This window comes from Cottoperca gobio, chromosome 5 (genome assembly GCF_900634415.1).
Source record: "Cottoperca gobio chromosome 5, fCotGob3.1, whole genome shotgun sequence".
In the NCBI taxonomy this organism is placed as follows: Eukaryota; Metazoa; Chordata; class Actinopteri; order Perciformes; family Bovichtidae; genus Cottoperca; species Cottoperca gobio.
This window is the reverse complement of record NC_041359.1, coordinates 16,037,475-16,057,612: the sequence shown is the minus strand read 5'-3', so window position 1 is coordinate 16,057,612 and position 20,138 is coordinate 16,037,475. Positions and strand designations below refer to the sequence as shown.

General features: G+C 41.1%; 2 protein-coding genes and 1 non-coding gene across 4 annotated transcripts; 1 reads left to right on the top strand and 2 right to left on the bottom strand.

The window, feature by feature from the left end:
* Positions 1–81: 81 nt before the first annotated feature.
* Positions 82–153, bottom strand: trnap-ugg (transfer RNA proline (anticodon UGG)). Its single transcript has one exon. It is a non-coding gene; the product is annotated as a tRNA-Pro (tRNA).
* Positions 154–3,789: 3,636 nt separating this feature from the next.
* p4htmb (prolyl 4-hydroxylase, transmembrane b) lies at positions 3,790–10,359 on the top strand. The gene is made up of 9 exons (XM_029432374.1): positions 3,790–4,669; positions 4,772–4,853; positions 5,972–6,162; positions 6,269–6,365; positions 7,139–7,301; positions 7,430–7,615; positions 7,841–7,931; positions 8,091–8,214; positions 9,557–10,359. The coding sequence occupies exons 1-9, from the start codon at positions 4,289–4,291 to the stop codon at positions 9,772–9,774; spliced, it is 1,533 nt and encodes a 510-aa protein (XP_029288234.1). The 5' UTR covers positions 3,790–4,288; the 3' UTR covers positions 9,775–10,359.
* On the bottom strand, positions 10,353–19,709 carry slc26a6l1 (solute carrier family 26 member 6, like 1). Of its 2 annotated transcripts, XM_029432372.1 has the most exons (19): positions 19,570–19,709; positions 19,256–19,395; positions 18,860–18,970; positions 18,540–18,715; positions 18,288–18,452; positions 16,974–17,126; positions 16,576–16,658; positions 16,085–16,232; positions 15,872–15,985; positions 15,303–15,380; positions 15,049–15,144; positions 14,793–14,899; positions 14,147–14,216; positions 13,975–14,067; positions 13,389–13,499; positions 12,841–13,260; positions 10,879–10,933; positions 10,653–10,798; positions 10,353–10,535 (listed from the first exon to the last, which is right to left on the bottom strand). In XM_029432372.1, the coding sequence occupies exons 1-19, from the start codon at positions 19,707–19,709 to the stop codon at positions 10,509–10,511; spliced, it is 2,433 nt and encodes an 810-aa protein (XP_029288232.1). In that variant the 3' UTR covers positions 10,353–10,508. The 2 variants fall into 2 exon arrangements, with proteins under 2 accessions (XP_029288232.1, XP_029288233.1); XM_029432373.1 differs by lacking the exons at positions 18,288–18,452; positions 19,570–19,709 and having other exon boundaries at positions 19,256–19,368.
* Between the last annotated feature and the right edge of the window lie 429 nt (positions 19,710–20,138).

Genomic DNA, 20,138 nt, shown 5'->3' with positions numbered 1-20,138 from the left:
GCAAGGCACTTTATAGGGCACATTCTTTTTGACTTTTCACACATTAAACTCAACTGAAACCAACTCCTCTGTCCTACTCTTGGGCTCGTCCGGGATTTGAACCCGGGACCTCTCGCACCCAAAGCGAGAATCATACCCCTAGACCAACGAGCCACGTAAACAATGACTCATTTGTTTACGCCCGACGAAATCTTGCGTTTGCCTAAAGAAAATTGCAGGTCCATGCTAAAGAAAGGGGAAGCAGGTTCAGTTTTTGCCATAACATAACAGGTTACTGTCAAGGCACTTTATAGGGCACATTCTTTTTGACTTGAGAAACTAGGAAACAACAAAAAGTCAAATGTCGCAAGACATTTCCAGAATAAACACGCAGCCTTTGCTCAAAAATATCCGGATGGAAATGAGAGAAAAAAAGCCGTTTCGGAACTGATGCGGAAGGTTGATCTGAGTAAAAATCACTTCAAGAAGTGGATGAAGTCTGCAAATTCAAGTACATATGCAAGTTTTGTAGCCGCTCAGGAAATAGTCAGGCACGGGAAGCCGTTCACAGATGGAGAATATATAAAAGAATCTTTCATTAAGATTTCAGAACATCTATTCACGGACTTTAAAAACAAGAGTGAAATTGTGCAGAAAATCAAGGATATGCCCCTCTCTGCAAAGACTGTCAAAGACAGAACCATAAAAATGGCAGAAGACATCACCAGACAGCAAATTAAAGACATCAATTCAGCTGTGGCCTACTCAATTGCCTGTGATGAATCTAAAGACAAAGGTGATATTGAACAAATAGCGCTGTTCTGCCGGTATGTAAACTCTGCTGGGCCACAGGAAGAAATTATTGAGTTGATACCACTAAAAGGCCAAACACGGGGGGAGGACATCTGTGAGGCTGTCTTGAATTGTTTAAGAGCCAAAGGAATAAACACCACCCACCTGGTGTCAGTGGCTACTGATGGAGCACCAAGTATGACAGGAGCGCAGAAGGGCTTTGTGGCTTTACTGCAGAAGTCGCTGGACAGAAAGCTGCTGACTTTTCACTGCATCCTGCACCAAGAGGCACTGTGTGCTCAAACATTTCCTCCGGAATGCACAGAAGTAATGAATGTTGTCATTCAGATTGTCAATAAAATAATGGCAAAAGGTTTAAATCACCGTCAGTTCCGTTTGTTACTGGACGAACTGGAAAGCACATATTCTGATCTCCAGCTGCACAACAAAGTCCGGTGGCTGTCCAGAGGGGAGGTGCTGAAACGCTTTGCCGCGTGTCTGGAAGAAGTGAAAACTTTCCTGGGCAGCAAAGGGCTCACATTTCCTGAGCTGGAACAGCCAGAGTGGCTGGAAAAGCTACACTTCATGGTAGACATGACAGCGCACCTGAACACGCTGAACACAGCTCTTCAGGGGAAAGGACGCACAGCTCTGCACATGCTGGAGGAGGTTTTGGCATTCGAGCGCAAGTTGACAGTGCTTGCCAGAGATTTACAGAAAGGTACACTGTCACACTTCCCCAATTGAGAGAGGGATGGCCAACCAGTCAGAGGTTAAGAGCCAAAAATGTGTTTCAGTGTAGAAAACACAGACTCACAGACGTATGTTGACCCAAACATTGATAGTAGCTTGAGCGCAGCCCGTTTGACATTGGGATATTTTTCCATTTTTTCCATCCGTTTTCCAGAACTCAAGGGTCCCTTCCCTCAGAACAGGTTTCAGTCGGTCTTCCTCAGAAAGTTCAATCATCTCCAACTCCACCTCGTCCGTGACTAGCGGGGCTTTCAAACAGTCCGTCTCAATATTAAAAGGGTCGACGAGGAACGTAATCTGTGACCTTTTCAGCTGTAGATCATGGAACCAGGTCGCAAAGGTTTCATGCAGGGTTTCAACCAATGTTGCATATCGGACTGTTTGCTTTTTCAGGGTGGCACCAGTGGCTTGTCCACTTGCTTTTAGCAGAGAGGGAAAATGCGCTAATTCTCCCTTTTGAAGATGTGTCTTAACCCTCCCGTTGTCCTCGCGTGCTGTATCCACCCCGTGCCCTCCGTGTCAGACTGACCCCCGTCTTCACCGAGCCCCCCCCCCGTTGGCGCACGTTGGGCAATATGCCAGCGCGCCTTTGCACACGTTTTTTTTACACCAGAAGCACACGGTGTGTGTCTTACTGTCCTTCGGCGGGCGGGCACACCTGACACCTCTTCCTCTTGCTGCCGGCCGAGGCGGGGGTCGCCACAGGGCTCTGATCCTGCGGTCAATCACGTGATCCGGATCTAGCCTTCCGAACAGCCTTCACCACCGTTGCGGACGCCTCTGTGCGGGTAAGATGCCCCCTCCCTGCGGGCGGTCATCCGCTTGCAGCTGTACGTTCCGATCACCTTGTCCAGGTTGTCCACGCCACCTTTGTTGCCGTTGTAGTCTAGGATGATAGCCGGCTTCCTGTCCTGCCGCTGGCTGACCTCGGTGTGCAGCGTGCTCAAGAGCAGCATGTTCCTGTTATTCTTGGGTAGGTAGGAGACCAGAGCAGAACGCGTAGCTGGACCTGGCATCGCAGGCCACCCATGACTTGATCTCATATTTTGTCGGCTTGCTGGGCATGTACTGCCGGACCGTACAGCGGCCTGCGGTCGTCGAACCGTATCAGTCTCGAGTAGGTGTGAAACACTTACACTACTGGGCACGCAACACCGTTCCTCTCTCGACAACGGCACCGACGACCGCGCTATCGTGCCGTTCTTCGACGGCAAGGACGTGGGTCGTTCCGCTCGAGGTGCCTCCACCACCGACGCTTCATCGTGGCTGTCGTCCCCATCGGCACGACCCTCGACACCCTCCTCGTCGGACGAGGGCACCTCGTGCTCGGGGTTGTATTCCTCGCAGTCATCTTCTTCCGACGCATCCTCCGCTTCCTCCTCGGAGTCAGCGGGGCACTCTTCTTGCTGGACGGTGAGGAACAGCTGAAGCAAAGCAAAAACACTTTAAATCCACTGCAAAACAAAACAAAATCCACAGACTATATACACCAGGAAGTGTGCGGGGTAACGAGACACAGGTGGAAGCACTAACGAACAGATTGGGAACACCTGGGGGCAGGAAGTAGAGACAACTGAAACGAGAGAGAACAGGTAAGTAACAAAATAAAACAGGAAGTATAAAAATAACACAAAACATCTAACGAACAGAAGTAACCCTTACCGTTTTACTTACCTTTTTATTGGTAAATGATTTTTGTTTTCAAAATCAGTTAAATGACTAATTCTTTGAGTTATCTACTCACCTTGTATTGTATTGCGATGTTGAATTCTTTATATTGTTATTATGCTTTAAAAATCCCATATGAAGTAGTAATTTGGGTTAAATTACTGTTTAATAGTCGGGGGGAAGTTGCATACATTTGATAAGTCATGATATTTAATATTTGGTTGTAAATCCTGCTTGAGATCTCATTTTTATAGACATTGCCAGTTATCAGCAAACACTTGGTATTTTCTTTGATGATGCTCTGCCTGGTCTGTTTACAGCACCCATTTATACTTCACTCAGGTGACTGACTTGTTTCTCTATGTAAAGGTGTGTTCATAGATATACAAGTCTTACAATGTCCACAAAATATGGACATGAACACCCTCAAACGCCTGTATGCTGTACAGGGAGAAAGAGATGAAGAGATAAAGAGGGGGGGGGGGAGTAGAGAGAGAGAGAGAGAGAGAGAGAGAGAGAGAGAGAGAGAGAGTGAGAGTGAGAGACTGGAGTGTGTTATTTGTTCAGGTCACCAGAGGTCAGTATTGCTCGGTAGGGAGACTGTTGATGTGAACGACAGAGCTCGATCGGGCGATGGACAGTAAATAAGAGGATATACTGAAGACCGTGGTGTTTTTATGTTTTGTTTTATGTACACGGAACGTGTTTCTTTTATTTTAGATGGTGATTATTCTCTCAGTTGATGGATCAGGTTCATGGACCAGGATTGTGAGATGAGCTCCGCCGTAGTTTGGGATGCGCAATGCGCTTTGCTGCCGCCGCTGCTGACTAGGACTGCTGCAGTGTAAACAAGACTGTCCCAGCCTACAGCTCTGCTGTCTGTGGGCGAAAGAGACGACACAGTGCCAATGGTAGTTGACTTTTCATCTTACACAAGCACGATTTCATCATGAAACCTCCGAGGCTTTTCTGTGCGCAACGACTTCATTTCTGCAGCGGAGCTTTCTTTATTTAATTAAACTGGACATCTGTCAGTCTGCACCTCTGATACCTTTACGAAACCAGCAGAGGCTCATCACATCGTTTGATTAATCGGATGGACTTTGCTGCTGAGGAAAGTATCAACTCCTTCTTGAATCTCGGGAAAATGAGTGACAACGAGGAAACATCAGATGCTGAGAACACGACACCGTCCGGGAGCGCGACCTTGCCGCTCCGGCCGCCTTGCGACCGCCCCTCTTGCAAGAGCAGCGTGTGCTCCCGCTCCTACTTCGTGGTAGTGATGGTGTTTTTTCACGTATACATCATTAATGTCATAGCACTGCTATTTTACGTGCACTACAACAGTGGGCAGGACGATACCAGTCAGAGCCGTGATGCTCCGAGCAGTAACCAGCAGCGGCCCGAGCCGCGACGTCCGCCATCAAAGCCCGAGTTTCTGCGTGATGGTGCTCTAACAAGAATCGAGGGGATACGGGTGAGTAATGTGAAGATGCATGCATCACTCCCACTCCTTCATTTACTCCCACTGGCTTTCTCTCTCTCACACACCACATTACTTCTCTGATTTATCTCTCAGGTAGGACACGTCCAGAAGGTGTCACTGGTGCAAAACAAAGTGCATGAAATGAGGACTCTGAGTCTGAAACCTCTGCTGTTTGGTAAGAGCCAAAACACCCATGTGTCAAAACAAATTTACAGCACACCCACATGCGCCTCTAGTGGCCAAAGAGTCTTCTTCTTCTTCTTCTTCTTCTTCTTCTTCTTCTTCTTCTTCTTCTTCTTCTTCTTCAAGCAAACATGCACTGAACATATTCACCCTTGTTTTCATCTTCATCACTACCCCCCCTCCAACACATAACCTAGTTTATAGATATGTGCATGCTGAGGTCAATCAAGGCTACATGAAATACGTCAATAAGTCCTGAGGCAACTACTCCAAATTAAGGGCTCATAGCTGACTGAATAAAGAGCAGAAATACATCTGTACCTAACACAACTAACAATGCAAAAACATACATATGTAGTCATCAGATGTGCGAGTACAGATGGTACAAATATTTTGAAAAAGAGAAATGTAAAGTGTACTCAATTCTCCCCCCCCCCTCTGTTCTCTTCAATCATGTTTTGTATTGGTAACAAGCATTGATCAACTTTAAATTTATATAACTGGTTCAATGTCGATATTAATAGTTTCGCTAAGCATTGTGGGTGTTTGAAACTGGCAACTGATTGTCTACATTTATCTACATTACAACTAAATATTATTTTGACTGTCAATTAATTGCTTATTATTTTCTCTATAAAACTTTTAAAAAATAGTAAAAAATGTAATTAAAGGTTTTTCAATATATTTCATACGGGACAAAGTAGCAAATCCTTCAAGTGGAGAATATGGAAAGGTTTTGCATTCCCGCTTTGTGAATGCAATGAATATCAATATCAATATTAATTGAATATCAAAATAATTGCTGATTATTTTCCACTGATGAATCAACTAATCACTTCAGCTTTATTATTTTCCCTTATCAGAAGCGAAGCTCTAAGGACACAGGGTGTCGTATGCTGTCCAGAGTGTAAAGCTCTTTGAGGCAAATTGTGATTTGTGATATTGGGCTATATGAATATAATTTACTAGACTTCTACAAAAAAACTACACTACAATATACAATATAATAGCAAGTCAGAAAATGTGATCCATGCAGCAGGGAAAATGCAGCACTCCTGTTGACCCAAGAGAGTTATAATAATAGAGTCAGTATGTCTCTGTGTTTTTCAGAGATCCCTGGGTTTTTGTCGGAGGATGAGTGCCGTATTGTGATGCAGCTTGCACAGCTAAAGGGTCTAATGGAGAGCCAGCTGATGGTGCAAGACGGCCAGGAAGAGCTGGCCAAGGAGCTCAACCTCAGCCCAGAGGAGATATTCAACCTTCTTGATATCAACCAGGATGGACAGTTGCAGCTCCATGAGGTGTATGTCAGTTTGTGGATTGTGAGCATGTTCTGTACTAGCGTATGACGTATAGCGTTTTTTTTGGTTCAGACTCATCCTGTCCTAACCATCATGGCTCCAACAGATACTGACTCATTCTCGAGTGAGGGACGGCATCTGGCTCACACCGGAGAATCTGAGAGAAATCTACACTGGGCTCAAAGCTGACAAGGATGGTAATGGTAAGAAATCCACCTTGCCCTTTTTACAGAAATGTATCTATTTGCATAGCTATTATTTTGAAAACATTATTTTGTTACACATTAGCAGTGGTGGAAGAAGTACTTGGACAGATCATTTACTTAAGTAAAATACTATACTGTGAAAAAAATATTAAAAGGTGCAATTTTAATATAGAAATTGTACAATTGGCATGTTATGGTTAAAAGTATGGCTAGGGTTGCAAAAAGTTGCTGGACATTTCTGGTAACTTTCAAGAAACTTTTAAAGGAACGTTAAGCTCTTGAATTTTGGAAAAATTAATTTTCATTTCAATTAATATTTTAATCAAAAAGTTATACCTTATAATAGTGAAGTAATTTGGGAGGAAATAAAAAAAACAGAGTCTAAAATTGTCAATGGAGAGCAAATTAAATTATTTGGGGGAGAAATTATATTTTAAATGTATTTTTCTTTTGTTGTTATATATTTGTTGTAATTATAGTTCAATACAATGTTAAATGAGTCTAATCATTTATTTAAAGTTAAACAGTTTTATTTTCATTTCTATTAGAAGGGTTATCATTATCTCTGCTTACGATATGGTAAAAGGTTTGTTTTATCTGCATATTACATTGTTAATACAGCCTACAGAGTATACAGAATACAGAGTAAATAACCCCTTTATTTCCATTTTATCCCCTTAAATTTCCATTTGAATAAGTGTCAGTAATGCAAGAAATTAAAACGTATGCAAGGCATCAGAATAAAATGTACATTTTCATATCTTGGACAGGCTTGCTGAGTCTAGAAGAGTTCAGGCTTCTGAGCAATGATGCCTTCCAGCGCTTCCTGCTGCAGCGAGGGGTGAAGAGGAGTCAGCTGGTGAGGAACAGCAGACACACGTGGCTGTATCAAGGCAAAGGAGCACACCAGGTCCTCCAAGACATCAAGGCGAGGCAAGCAAGTCTAGTGCTATAATAACTATTATATAACTATAAGGTTTTCACAAATAAAAAGGACAATTTTAACACGTCTTTCCCAATTTCCAACTTCCCGTTCTTTTCTTTACCTTTCTCTAACAAAGGGTGACTCGCCTCACTCGACTCCCGCCCACCTTAGTGGACCTCAGTGAGCCTCTCCAGGTGGTTCGCTATGAGGAGGGAGGACACTACCATGCCCACCACGACAGCGGCCCCGTATATCCTGAAACAGCCTGCACACACACACGCCTCGCAGCAAACACCTCCACTCCTTTTGAGACGTCTTGCAGGTGAGATCAGTGTCGACTTATGCAGCATTTATCAACCAAAAACTTCTGTGAATGTTCAGATTTCATCTGTGATTACTAAACTCCATTGTGACCGCTGGCATGTTAGTTTGTGTGATTCAACTTCAAATAATTGCTTGTGTCTTGTTTGCAAAGTGTTTGCACAGTATTTGTGTTTGTTTGCACCAAACATGTGTGTGTCAATTTAAATTTGTGTTGCACATCTAGGTACATCACAGTTCTCTTCTACCTGAACTCTGTTGAGGGGGGCGGGGAGACCGCATTCCCTGTGGCAGACAACAGGACCTATGATGAAGTGGTGCGTAATTGTGTGTGGGTCTGGAAATGTGTAGGGAGAGCCCTGCACAAGTATTGTGTACATACTGTGCATGTCTTTCACATCTGTGGTAACTCACATATTTGTCAGTGGACCTGACATTAAGCAAACTGAGTCACTGAGTTTGAGTATGTGTTTTAGTCTCTCATTCAGAATGACGTTGACCTTTTGGACACCAGAAGGAATTGTGACAAGAGTAACCTGAGGGTGAAGCCTACCAAAGGGACAGCTGTTTTCTGGTACAACTACCTTTCTGATGGAAGAGGTAGGATCCCATTAAAAATCACACTTTCTTAACATAACGTTGCAATAAAGATACAAATCAGCAATTTCATTTGATTTAAGAGCACATTTTGAGTTTTTCTGGTATACAGTGTGCTACATTGTCTGCCAATATTTTACAAAACTTATCACGATATGAATGAAAATTAAACAGACTAAGAGACATCCATGTTAGCAGCTCTGTGAAGCTAGACGCAGTGGTTGTTAGAGCTAAATGCTAACGTCGGCATGCTAACATGCTGGACGCATGTATAACGCACATACACCTGAAGTTTGTCAGGTGTAATATTTTAGTACAGTATGTTCCCCATCTTAGTTAAGCATTCTAGCATGCTAGCATTTGCCATTTAGCACAAAACACAAAGAACAGCTGATGGGAATGTCAGTTTTGCAGCTATTTGGCCATAAACCAATAAAGTGAAAAAATAACCTCATAGATAGAACTATGTGCTAGATAAACAGTCAGAGCATCACCAAAGTCATTAGAGTACATCGACCAGGGAACCATGAATGTCTGTATAAAAGGTCTGGAGGTCACCAAACCTTTATCACAATCAATCCAATAGTTGCAGAGATATTTCAGTCAAAGTGGTGGGCCGACATTGCCATCCATAGAGGCCCCCTGCTAGTATAAATCTGAAGTAGCAGTTTATTATTTTATTTCAGTTTAATTCATCTTGGCAATTTACATGTTATTTTCATGATTTGGTGGCACAGAGTAAAAGTTGACATATAAAATGCACATATTGTGTAAAGATTAAAAGTAATCTAGAAAGACATAAAATATACACTGTATAAGGGCATTTAAGGTTTATTTCTTCTGAATTCATTTTGATTCTCATAACACCAGTGTGTGCCATTGAAAAAACATATTTGTATTTTTGGTTTCTACTAAAACATGTTTAGTATGTTTCAATCTTCAAAAAACACATTATTTTTCTCATACTGTCTGTCTGTATCATAATATACATGTCTGAAACGCTCTGTTTTAGCGCATAGCTCTTTAAGCCTCCCTCCTGAAAAGGCCCAGTCTGCTCTAATTGACTTGCGAAAAATATAGTGCACCTTTGCAAAGGTAGTTCTCAAGTTGTGGGTGGAGATATTAGATGGGGGGCAATATAATATAATGAGCCTGCATGTGACATAACAAGCCAAATCTGAATGGCTCGTTGAATCCCATATTTTCACAAAACACTGACTGAGATTTCTTATTTCAACGTTAGTTGGTTTGTCGGCACTCCAGAAAGCCAAATCTATGTGCACAAGCACTGAAAAAGGTAGTTGTTATATTATGTCCCCTTTAAATTATTTTTTCTTTTCAATAGGTTGGGTGGGAGAGCAGGATGAATACGCTCTGCATGGAGGCTGCGTGGTCACCCATGGCACTAAGTGGGTCGCAAATAAATGGATCAACATTGATCCGGATTACCAGCGGCAGGCTCGCTACCAGCAGCTGGTTTCACAGCAGCCAGATGACGAGGATGATGAAGGTCCGACTCTGAACTCGGACATACAGAGTTCTGATATCCATCAAGACTTGTAGCTCATAAACCAAAAAAAATTGAAAAAAAATAAATAAATTCTACATAGCCTTCCTCAGTCCTGTGCACAACTTCTTTGGCAACATCCTCTGTGGCCAGTATGTAGAGACAATATTTATTCAGGGAATGAGGTCACAGTGGGTTTATGCAACTGTAAAGAGATGCTTTTGTTAAATATTGCTTGGATATTGTTATCCTGTTCTTTTTTAATCTCCCATAATTTCCCATTTTAGGAATGTTGCACTAGAAACTCATTGAAAGGAGTTGAGACAAAAAAATATCCCCTTGCATGCATTAGCTTCACAGATGTTGCTGTTGCTATGAGCAGAAATTGCACTTGAAAATTGAAATGGCTACTGTAAACATTTCAATGTCCTACCTTGTTGTGGCTGCCGTTACCAAAAAAGGTTCACACACTGTCAGTGTGATGCATGTTGTCTTGTATTTGTTCTTTGAATTCCTCATTATTTTCTACCAGATTATTCTTGAAATGTATTGTTTGGATGTCTCATTTGATCTATTTATTGTTTTCTCCAAAAATGCACTCTTATCACTCTCCCACATTGAATAAAGCTAAATTAAGCTCATGTGTTTTCAGTCTTCCTACTTTAAAGATAAGATGTGTGAATATAACAATCTCCCAGCATTCATTTATAAATAACATTTCATAAACGCTTCCGATATCCCCCCCCCCCCAGTAGATGTTTTTCCATCTTCAGTGCTGGATGTCCTGTCCTCAAAGCTTTGTGCTGCCGTATGGGTCCTGAAATCAATCAGAAAGTAGTTTAGTTTAAATTACATGATTAAATGTGTTTAGTTTAATCAGATTGTTGGAGTATCAACATTGGACCATCCAACTGAACAATAGCTGCACACTCACCACTGATGGCTCGTATCTGGGGAACGTTGTCGCTCCGCGGTGGTCCAGACAGTAAAGCACAGCATCATGAACGGAGGCAAAAAGACGTCTCTTTGTAATCAACTCGGAGAAGAAGTCACCAAGCTCTAATTGTTCCACCACAAGAGCTTCAGAGAAAATAGTTAAGAGACAAATTACCACCAACATGAAGCCTTTTCATGCAATACAGCCTCAGGTGTTCACTTACCTTGACAACCAGTCATGTAGATATCGACATCAATCTCACTGAAGTCCTGGAAAATCTGGCAAGAACGTAAATGCGGAATAGTTATCCTCATAACAAGTTTCCAATCTTTAAAAAACGTTTATTTCCCCATCAGGTGCTACTAATCAGCCTAATAATATATCTAATCATTCATCAATCATCAGAGTAAATGTACCTGTAAGAGAGTACAACTATCCATTGTATATAATAATATATTATAAACTCCCATTTCAGTGACATCAACACTTGCCAAGACTAAATTAAATCAAAATAAGTTTTGTTTGTGTCACAAGGACCACAATATCATTGTGTTTTTATCCTTGACAATGTTCTTATACGTCAGGATTGGGTGATTGCAGATCTGTAATTATTTTTATTATTGTCAAATAAATAAATATTTATATATATTAACATTATTAACATTGTTAAACTGGATTAGAAAGTCAATTTGTGACCCAAAGCTTCCGCACACTCAAAGGGGATATAACGCCATTAAAGGCGACCGAATGAAAACAGAATGAAACGGACCGCTTCCTTGATTAAAATTTTGAAATGGTCTGAAACATTTGGAAACATTTAAGTATATAACATAGGTTTTGTTGTTTTTATACATTTTAATGTTACATTTAATGAAATCTTACGTATTATACCGCAGTCATGTCTTAGCTTTCATTTAGACCAGGGGTCGGGAACCTTTTTGGCATGGAGAGCCATAAAAGCCAAATATTTTTAAATGTATTTCCTTGAGAGCCATATAAAATTAAGTTTTAAGTATATCACGTCTCTGAGTACTAAAAGCGCTATCAGTGTTTCCCCTACCATTGTCTGTACCCCCCCAACGGAACCCCGCGCACCCCCTGAATTAGTTTTTTTTAACATTCACAACTCACTTTTCACATTGAACAGGTGCTCTTTTATTAAATAAACTAAACACTTATGTTATTTATCTAATTTATGTGCACGTTTCTGTGAAAAGAGCGGATTAGTGATGTGGGAGAAGATGCAGCTGACGGTGTATCACCGCATCACACACCAGGAAGCGCTGTATTGTAAAGCTCTGGAGATGGAACATGTAATAAGCACCGTAACACAGACAAACTTTATAAGAGTCAATGTAAGTCTTTTCCTGAGGAGATACATTCTGAACATGAACAACGTGCGATGGCTCAGTCGAGGGAAAGTGCTGAATAGATTTTTCGAGTTGCGTGAGAAAATCTGCCAGTTTTTGGAAGCAAAGGGAAACACACCACAGATCTCTGGGACGATGTGAGCTGGACTGTTTGTGCGACATAACGAAGCATCTCACTGTTAAACCTGCAGCTTCAGGGTGATCACGGACATGTATGACGCAGTGAGAGCCGAGCTGCCTGTGGGAGACTCGGATGCAGCAGGAAACTTTGGTCACTACGTGTTTCCAAACACTGACAAACCATCTCCACCGCTGTGTTCCCGACTGCGCATGAACTGCTCAGCAATCCGTTTGCAGTTGACGTGGAAACAGCACATGTGAATATCCATATGGAGCTGGTTGACCTCCAGTGTAACGACACACTCAAGGCAAAGTGTGACTCTGTGAGCGCTGCAGTTTCCAAGCTTCACCCCCGAAACGATGCCTTAATGTTGGCCCTCTCTGTGATTGAGTTTGACACCCCTGGTCTACTGCTTGCTTTGCGCAGTTTCTCCTCTGCAGTTTCGCGAAGGGCGGGGCTCCGCCCCCTACACACACACGCGCACACAGTTACAGTCAGAGACAGAGTGGGGAGAACTAAAACAGAATCCGCTGCTAAATGTTTTACTTTAAATGACACAATATAATTATTTATTACTTGTTAATCATGTTAAAAAATGTCAGCTCAAAATTGTCTGCGAGCCATATCTCATCATCGAAAGAGCCATAGGTTCCCGACCCCTGCTTTAGAGGATATTTGTACCTTTAGTACTTACATTTTTCATCGTCTTGATAGCCACTGTGTCAATGAAGTTGGCCGTGGAGAGGTCGATAATGATGGAGTGAATGTCCCAGGTCCACTTGCCCAGGGACCCAAGAGACACCCGCTCCAGATCACGACTCAGGGTGTCATCACTGCTGGAGTCCAGAGTGGTGGTGTCCCCGTCTTGCAGCTCAGAAATCGACCCTAAGCTGGTGCAGTCTGGTTCTCCTCCTTTCAGGTACTCCCATCTGTCGGGTGTTCGAGGAGTGGTTGGGATGACAAACACTGTCCTGTTCTCCCTCTCTGTCCAGCCCTGCTTCTCACTGTCTGTAACATTCCCGTCCACACATGTGTCCCTCCAGCGGTCGGCTTCTTCCTCCACAGAGAACACTGGCGCTCCGGACAGCTGTTGTGCTGCCCTCTGTGCCCGTCTCTGCAGAGTGGTAAGTGGAAGAAAGGATTCAAACTTCTGTTAAGTAGCTAAGAGCATGTTTTTGTTACGTTTAGTAATATAAAAAGACATGTTTGAGCTGTTATGTGATACATTTCCAGCATATATACCTCTTTCTTAGCTTGCCTTTTCGCCCGTCTCTCGGCCCTCCTTTCTCTACGTCGCTGTTTGGCCTCCTGCCTTTTCTTATAGATAATCATTTTACTGATGTCAAGCCCACTCTAAAAACAGATCAGAAAGAAAAATAAAACATCCTCTGGATCTTGTAAACATGTTGTACCATGTTGCTTTGGTAAAGAAGAGAAGGTAAAGTCCTTTAAACTGAGAAGAGATCAGAGCTGAAACAATTAGTCAACTAACTGATTAATCGATGGCCAGAAAATTAATCAGCAGGTTTTTTTATAATTGATTAATCATTTCAGTCAGTCTTCATGGAAAAATCCTTAACATTCCTCGGGCTTCAGCCTCTCACATGTGAGAATTTGCAGGATTTCTTTGTCACATATTGAATAACTTTGGGTTTTGGACTGAAGGTCGGATAAAACAAGGATTTTGAAGGCGTCACCTTGAAAATGATAATGCCCATTTTTTACTATGTTCTGGTATTTTTGAAAAGATAATCATCAGATTACTCAACAATGAAAATAATGATTATGTGCAGTCCTAGAATAGATTGTACGATAAGGAAAGACAAACCTTTTCTTTCAGAGCCTCAAGGTAGAGATCAGCATTGGCGAAATATACTGTGGCAGAGGAGCGAAATATAGTAACACCTGGAATCTCTCTCGCCTGCCAAATAGCAAAAGGTCATTAGCTTTTTTGCAGTGATGGGAGAAGATATTATTTATAGTTTCCCTTGTTGTTTCACCTCTCTGTGGGTCTCTATATCAACGTACAGTTCTGAACCTGGAACATTTCCCAGAACAGAGTATGTAGGCCTGAATGTAATAAAAAACACACAATGATTATGTTTTTCTACAGTATCCTGTCTAATCTGCCAGATCTTGCAGCCTAACATTAGTTACTAATATTGCCACACACACACACACACACAAGAAATATTCTATGACATGGGTCTTAAACAGGGGGTCTGTAGAGTTACTTAAGGGGGGCTGCCAATTTATTGTTTGATAATGTTGTAAAATTAAAATGTCTGAAAATACACACCAAGATGTTATTAGCAAACATAAATGGGGCCTATTCGTAAAAAAAACTAAACAAAAAACATTTAATTTACACAACATACACTATTGATGATTAGGCTAAATGTTACCCATGAACCCTTGTGCAATCAAGTGCAGCTAACCTATACTAAATCACTGTGCGGCACCCATCAATGACGTGTGTTAGTGGCTACGTGTTAATATTTAATAGCTTAGTATTTTATGCGCCATAAAAGGTTATGTTTATACATGGCACTTTAGCCCTCGCTGCATCTCTTTCTGCTGAGGGGTCCTTGGCCTGTCAAAACGTTGAAGACCCTTGGACTAGGATGGGGTGCAGAGGATACTTACAGCTGAGTTCTGAAGATAACAGTCAGCAGAGCAAAGATGATCGATGCTGCAAGACCCAGATCCAGATTGAGCAGCAGTGTTGACACATAAGTGACCAACCACACCATCTGTTGGATGCAGCAGCATGACATTACTCATTCTTTAGTGCGATGATGAAAAGGAAACAAGAATAATGACAATTTCCCAGATTTAACACCACCACAATACATTCTGTCACAGTTGTTGCTTTTAAATGAGTAATAACTTAACCTCTCACCAGATCAATCTTGCTACGTTTCCACAGTGTAACAATGTCAGAGTGCTGCTTGAACATGCCCTTCAGATTTACAAAGACAATCGCTGCAAGGACGGCCTAAAACAAGCACAGCCAAGTTTTAACATGATTCATCAGAAGTGTGAATGAAGCAAATAAAAAAATATCCATTACATTCATAAAACAAAAGGCCATGCATCATAAATATTAACTGCAAATCTACTTTACAGTAAAGAGGAGTGGTAGAGCAACAGAACCTTTGGTAGCTCCTGGAACAACGGTCCAAGTTTCAGTATAGTCACCAACACAATTATAGCCGAGGCCACTCCAGCCATCTGCGGGAAAATGTTTAGTTAACATTTAGTGGTACCCTCACAACTGTCTTGTTTCCATTAAATCATTGTTTTGGTATATTGTTAAGATAAATAATAAAAACAAGTCCAGCGACATTACCATTAGCTATAGAAACATGCAGGGGTGGAATAAAAATGTTTATTTATGTAGTGGAGTCGAAGTATAAAGTAGTATAACATAAAACACCTCAAGTAAAGTACAAGATTGCACTTAAGTACAGTACTTGAGTAAATTACTGATTACTCATTAGTTACTGTTCTAGTACCATTAGTTGTTTAATTTCCACAGGGTTCTTAATATACATAATGTATACATCATTTTATTCAACATCATTTCCTTTTTACCCTACCACAATCATCCTTTTATAGGTCACGTGCATTGTATATTTAAAGTATAACTTATGCATGTTTCATGGCCGCAGTACTTGTGAGGTCACGCGGATATAATGTTGTTACTTCTGTTGCTCACTCACTTGAGTTTTTCCTCCGGTGGTCTCTTGGATGAGACTTCGAGACATAGAGGAGCAGACAGAGAAGCACTGGAAGAAGCCTCCCACTGCATTACTGAGACCCAGCGCTACCAGCTCCTGCAGCACAGTGAGACAAGAATGAGCAGGAAAATAAATAATGTCAAAAACAATTGTACACTAAAAGGTTAACTGCATAATTAAACAGTTATTATTTACCTGGTTGCTGTCCACCTTGTATCCATGTTTAAGTGCAAATGTTTTTCCAAGTGAAATGGATATTGCATATCCAACCATGGCCAATGCAAAAGCATCACCAATAACTTCTCCAAAAAGACTTGCATCTGGTACACTGGGAGGACGAACACTGGTGCACAGGTAGAGGAAAAAAAGAAATAAGTTAGAACTAAACAATAGAGCTGCAACGGTAATTCCATTCAATCAATCGTTATCGTCATTTTTCATGCAAAAATGTCAGAAAATGCTGTTTTCAGCCTCTCAAATACACATATTTCCTGCATTTATATCATATTAAACAATCTATTTGGCATCCAAAGTCATAATTCTTCACTATTTTCTGATATTTTATAGAACAAACTATTAAACTGCAGATTATTCGATAATGAAAACAATTGTTAGTTGCAGCCCCACTGAACAAGATGGGAATATGACTCAACAAATAATTACAGCGATATAACTGAAATGCTTACCCACTAGGAATTTCTCCAACAACTGAAATAGTGTAGTTGCTGTTCAAGTAGGTAAAGGCTGATATCAATGTTCCTGCCACAATCTAAAGTCACAGAAAGTATACAGATCATAAACACAGAAACGCACAAAGAAGCCAAATTTCACAACACATTTTTAACCTCCAATCATTAAAAATCTGGTAAATCATATGCTAGATGTGAACTTAATTATTAGCCATAAACATCTAATTTTTTTGCTGTGAACTGCACAAATGCAGAGACCCGGGCCCTACTGCTGATTCAGCTGCTTGGCTCCACTGTGTCTGTGCTTTTTCTATGCTGCAACATCAGCAGCAGCACAGAGCACAGAGGCGATAACATGAAGAGAGGCCAGAGAGTGTGTCCTCTTATCAACTGACCGTGATGAGCTCCACTGGGATGGGCACTGGCAGCTTCGGACTGAGAAAAGAGTTGAGCTCCTTGGCTGCAATTAGAAACACCATGGACACAGCACTGACCACCAGTGTAGGAAGATGAGTGTGTGGCAGCAAGAAGAAAACATCCTTCAGAGTCTGAAAATAGAGAAAGAAAAAGCAGTAGGCGGTTATGGCTTTCTACTATACACATTAAATCACACAGGCCTGCATGCACACACCTACTGGTTTTGTCATCTTAAGTCATAATTACCTCCGCTAAGTAGGTAATGTTTTACTGCCGTTTGTTTGTCTGTATGTTTGTCAGCAGGATTACTGTTAAACTACTGGTGTGAGGGTGATGCATTGGCCAAGAAAGAATTCATAAAATATTGGCGCAGAGCCGACTCACGAGGCGGATACACAAATAATTATTTACTGTCGTTGCGCTTGGCGAAGGTCTAAAAAGCAACATTGTGGGTCTGTCTTTTCTTACATGATAATTCTTGTATATTTTTAATCAAGCTCTATTGTTCACTTCTCTATCATGATTGCGAGCTAGACAGCTTACACAATTCATTGATCCCTGATGTGTCCAACCTCAACAATGTCGTGTTTCAAGCCTAAAATACGTTGCATTAGGACAAAGTGTCTGGGTGCACAAGGCTGCAAGACCTCAAAATGGTAGAATGAAGATTGTAGCCAGAAGAGTGAGGATTGCTCATCATTCATCTAATTAACTAGAACGCTTGTCTGTTTGTTTTGTGTGTGATTATATGGTTGTATACAACATAGTAATGTCAGCATAATGGGCTCAAGATTTTAGTGGGTTAGCCCTTTAGTAGTAATGTATACATGTTAACTGGATGGACTTTGCTAAATATACAGAGAAAGGTTCATAAGTAACTTTTGTTTTTTTATCTTTAAAGCCATTATTTTCAAAAAAAGGTAAAATAAGTTCACAGTTTCTTGGTAAAAATAAAAACCTGGGTTTGCAGCAACTGGAAATTCTGCCTTCATGTCAGGCATTCAAGCATAACATTCAGATGTTTCATGAGGGCTAATAGTTTTAAATAGTCGTTTATTTATTCCTCATGTCTCTCAGGTCCCTGTCTTGTTGTAAAGCAATTATGTGCGATATATATCTATATGCTCTTGTAAAATAGATAATGTATCTCTATTTCCTGGTTAAAATAAAATTAAGAGGAACGCACATCAAACACTTTTTGAGTGTTACTTTTGTCATTATCACAAAATGATCAGATCAGTGCTGCTGTAGCAACAAAATCACAGCAATCAGCAATACTTGACAGTACTCACATACACCATTGAAAAGGGACCACTGAACCGTGTCGGTGAAACTCTAAAGATGTACTTCAGTTGTGCCACCACAGCATGAGCTGAAGCAGCCGTTGTGTAAGCCCGCACCAGAGGTTCAGACAAGTACGTTCCCACAAATCCAAACTTTACCAAACCCAGTGCCACCTATGCAAACAAGCATTTATGTAAATATGAGTCTGGGAATCTGAAACAACAAAATAAGACATTTAGATTTCTTTGGGATGTTCTGACCTGAATAAGTCCGCCTAGGACAGTAGTAGCAGCCGCCACCTGCACCCTGTATGAGTCCCGGGCAGATACGTCCACCTCTGCTGTGACGTTGGTCCCATTTCTTATGAGGAAATCTGTATCTGGAGCAAGTCTTTCGGTCACACTACCCACCATGATGCTGAGCACAGTAAATGTCCCTGAACACCATGAAAGATAGCAACACGTGTTAATACAGAGGTTATGATGAACATGGTTTTCTTATATTGTGTTACCGTTCTGCTCTATGTGCCTCTGCAAATTGCAAAGTGTTTTAAATTGAATTTAAATCTCTCTCTGCTTACCGATGGAGATATGACGTGATGTTCCGAAAAAGAAGTAGACTAATGCTGGATAGAGGGACGTGTAGAGCCCAAATACAGGAGGTACGGAAGCCAACAATGCATATGCCAAACCTGTGCAAAAACAGAATCTTTATTACATCGTTTCGGTTTTTACTAATGAATATTTTTAGGAAGCCGTAGTATTTTACTGCAGTATTACTGGCAAATTAAATATTCTCCAGAGGGATTGTAAATATGTGTACAAAATAGCACTTACGTATGACAAAAAGAGTAAGGAATAAAGTGGAAATGATACAATAGCTTTTTGTCATATGCCCTCAAGTCATGAAATTCACTTAACTTTTTTTTTTGCAGTACTGTTGATATTTAATCGACTATAATGGACTATTGTCATACCTTGTGGCAGGTGCATTATGCCCACACTGATGCCGGAGATGAGGTCCGGCATGCCATAGTCCCAGACTGAGTACTTGGGCAGCCAGTACAACACAGGCAAGCTGCTCATCACGCTGTGTTTCAGTTTGGGTACTGTACATCTGGAAGAGATGTGATGGATACACAGAGACAAAAGTCTTTTGTTGGATGATACTTTAAATCATTAATGTACTGAAATTGGTCTCTTGTTGTCTTTCACAAGATCAGACCAGTCATCTACATCTACATTAGAGTAAGCTTCAAAGTTACAAGATCAAGCCATAAAACAGCCTTACCTTAAGGAGTCTTTAAGGCGTTCAGTTACAGACAAGTGATTGTCAGAGAGTGTTTTTCTCTGTGTTAGCTCTTCTAGTCTTTGCTCATCCAGCACTTCCCGATCCACTCTGTACTTCGCACATCTGCGTGTAGAGTCCATTGGGCTGAATCTGTGCAACTTTGTTTTACTCTTTACTACCGATGCTCCTGTACTACTGTCACAAGAACAACTGTATCTGCGTGTATACATCATATTGTCTAATGGTTAACCAACGTCAGGAGGATGTTGTGGGCAGACTGGAAGAAGCAAACAATGTAATTTGGTGTTAAAGAGGAAAAATATTAACTCTGTTGAATTCCAATGGATGTTTGACCGGTGGGTTCACATCCTTCCAGTTTTTTTTTTCCATTTACAAGCAAAAATAAAGCTAATGAGGCATGAAATGTCACCTAAAGTCAAATTATATCGGTTAAGTGAGGGCTACTTCGGAAAACAAAATACTTAATATTTAAGATGCAAATAAATAGTGGTTAGTTAATATCTAACACAATGCTGGAAAATCAGAAAGTAAGGTGTGAATACATTTAA

Coding starts and splice junctions, on each gene's coding strand:
- p4htmb (XM_029432374.1), top strand. CDS start 4,289: ATGGACTTTGCTGCTGAGGAAAGTATCAACTCCTTCTTGAATCTCGGG. Junction 4,670..4,771: donor CAAGAATCGAGGGGATACGG/GTGAGTAATGTG, acceptor TTTATCTCTCAG/GTAGGACACGTCCAGAAGGT. Junction 7,302..7,429: donor CTCCAAGACATCAAGGCGAG/GCAAGCAAGTCT, acceptor TCTCTAACAAAG/GGTGACTCGCCTCACTCGAC.
- slc26a6l1 (XM_029432372.1), bottom strand. CDS start 19,709: ATGGACTCTACACGCAGATGTGCGAAGTACAGAGTGGATCGGGAAGTG. Junction 14,068..14,146: donor ATATAGAGACCCACAGAGAG/GTGAAACAACAA, acceptor GCTATTTGGCAG/GCGAGAGAGATTCCAGGTGT. Junction 10,536..10,652: donor CCAGATACGAGCCATCAGTG/GTGAGTGTGCAG, acceptor GATTGATTTCAG/GACCCATACGGCAGCACAAA.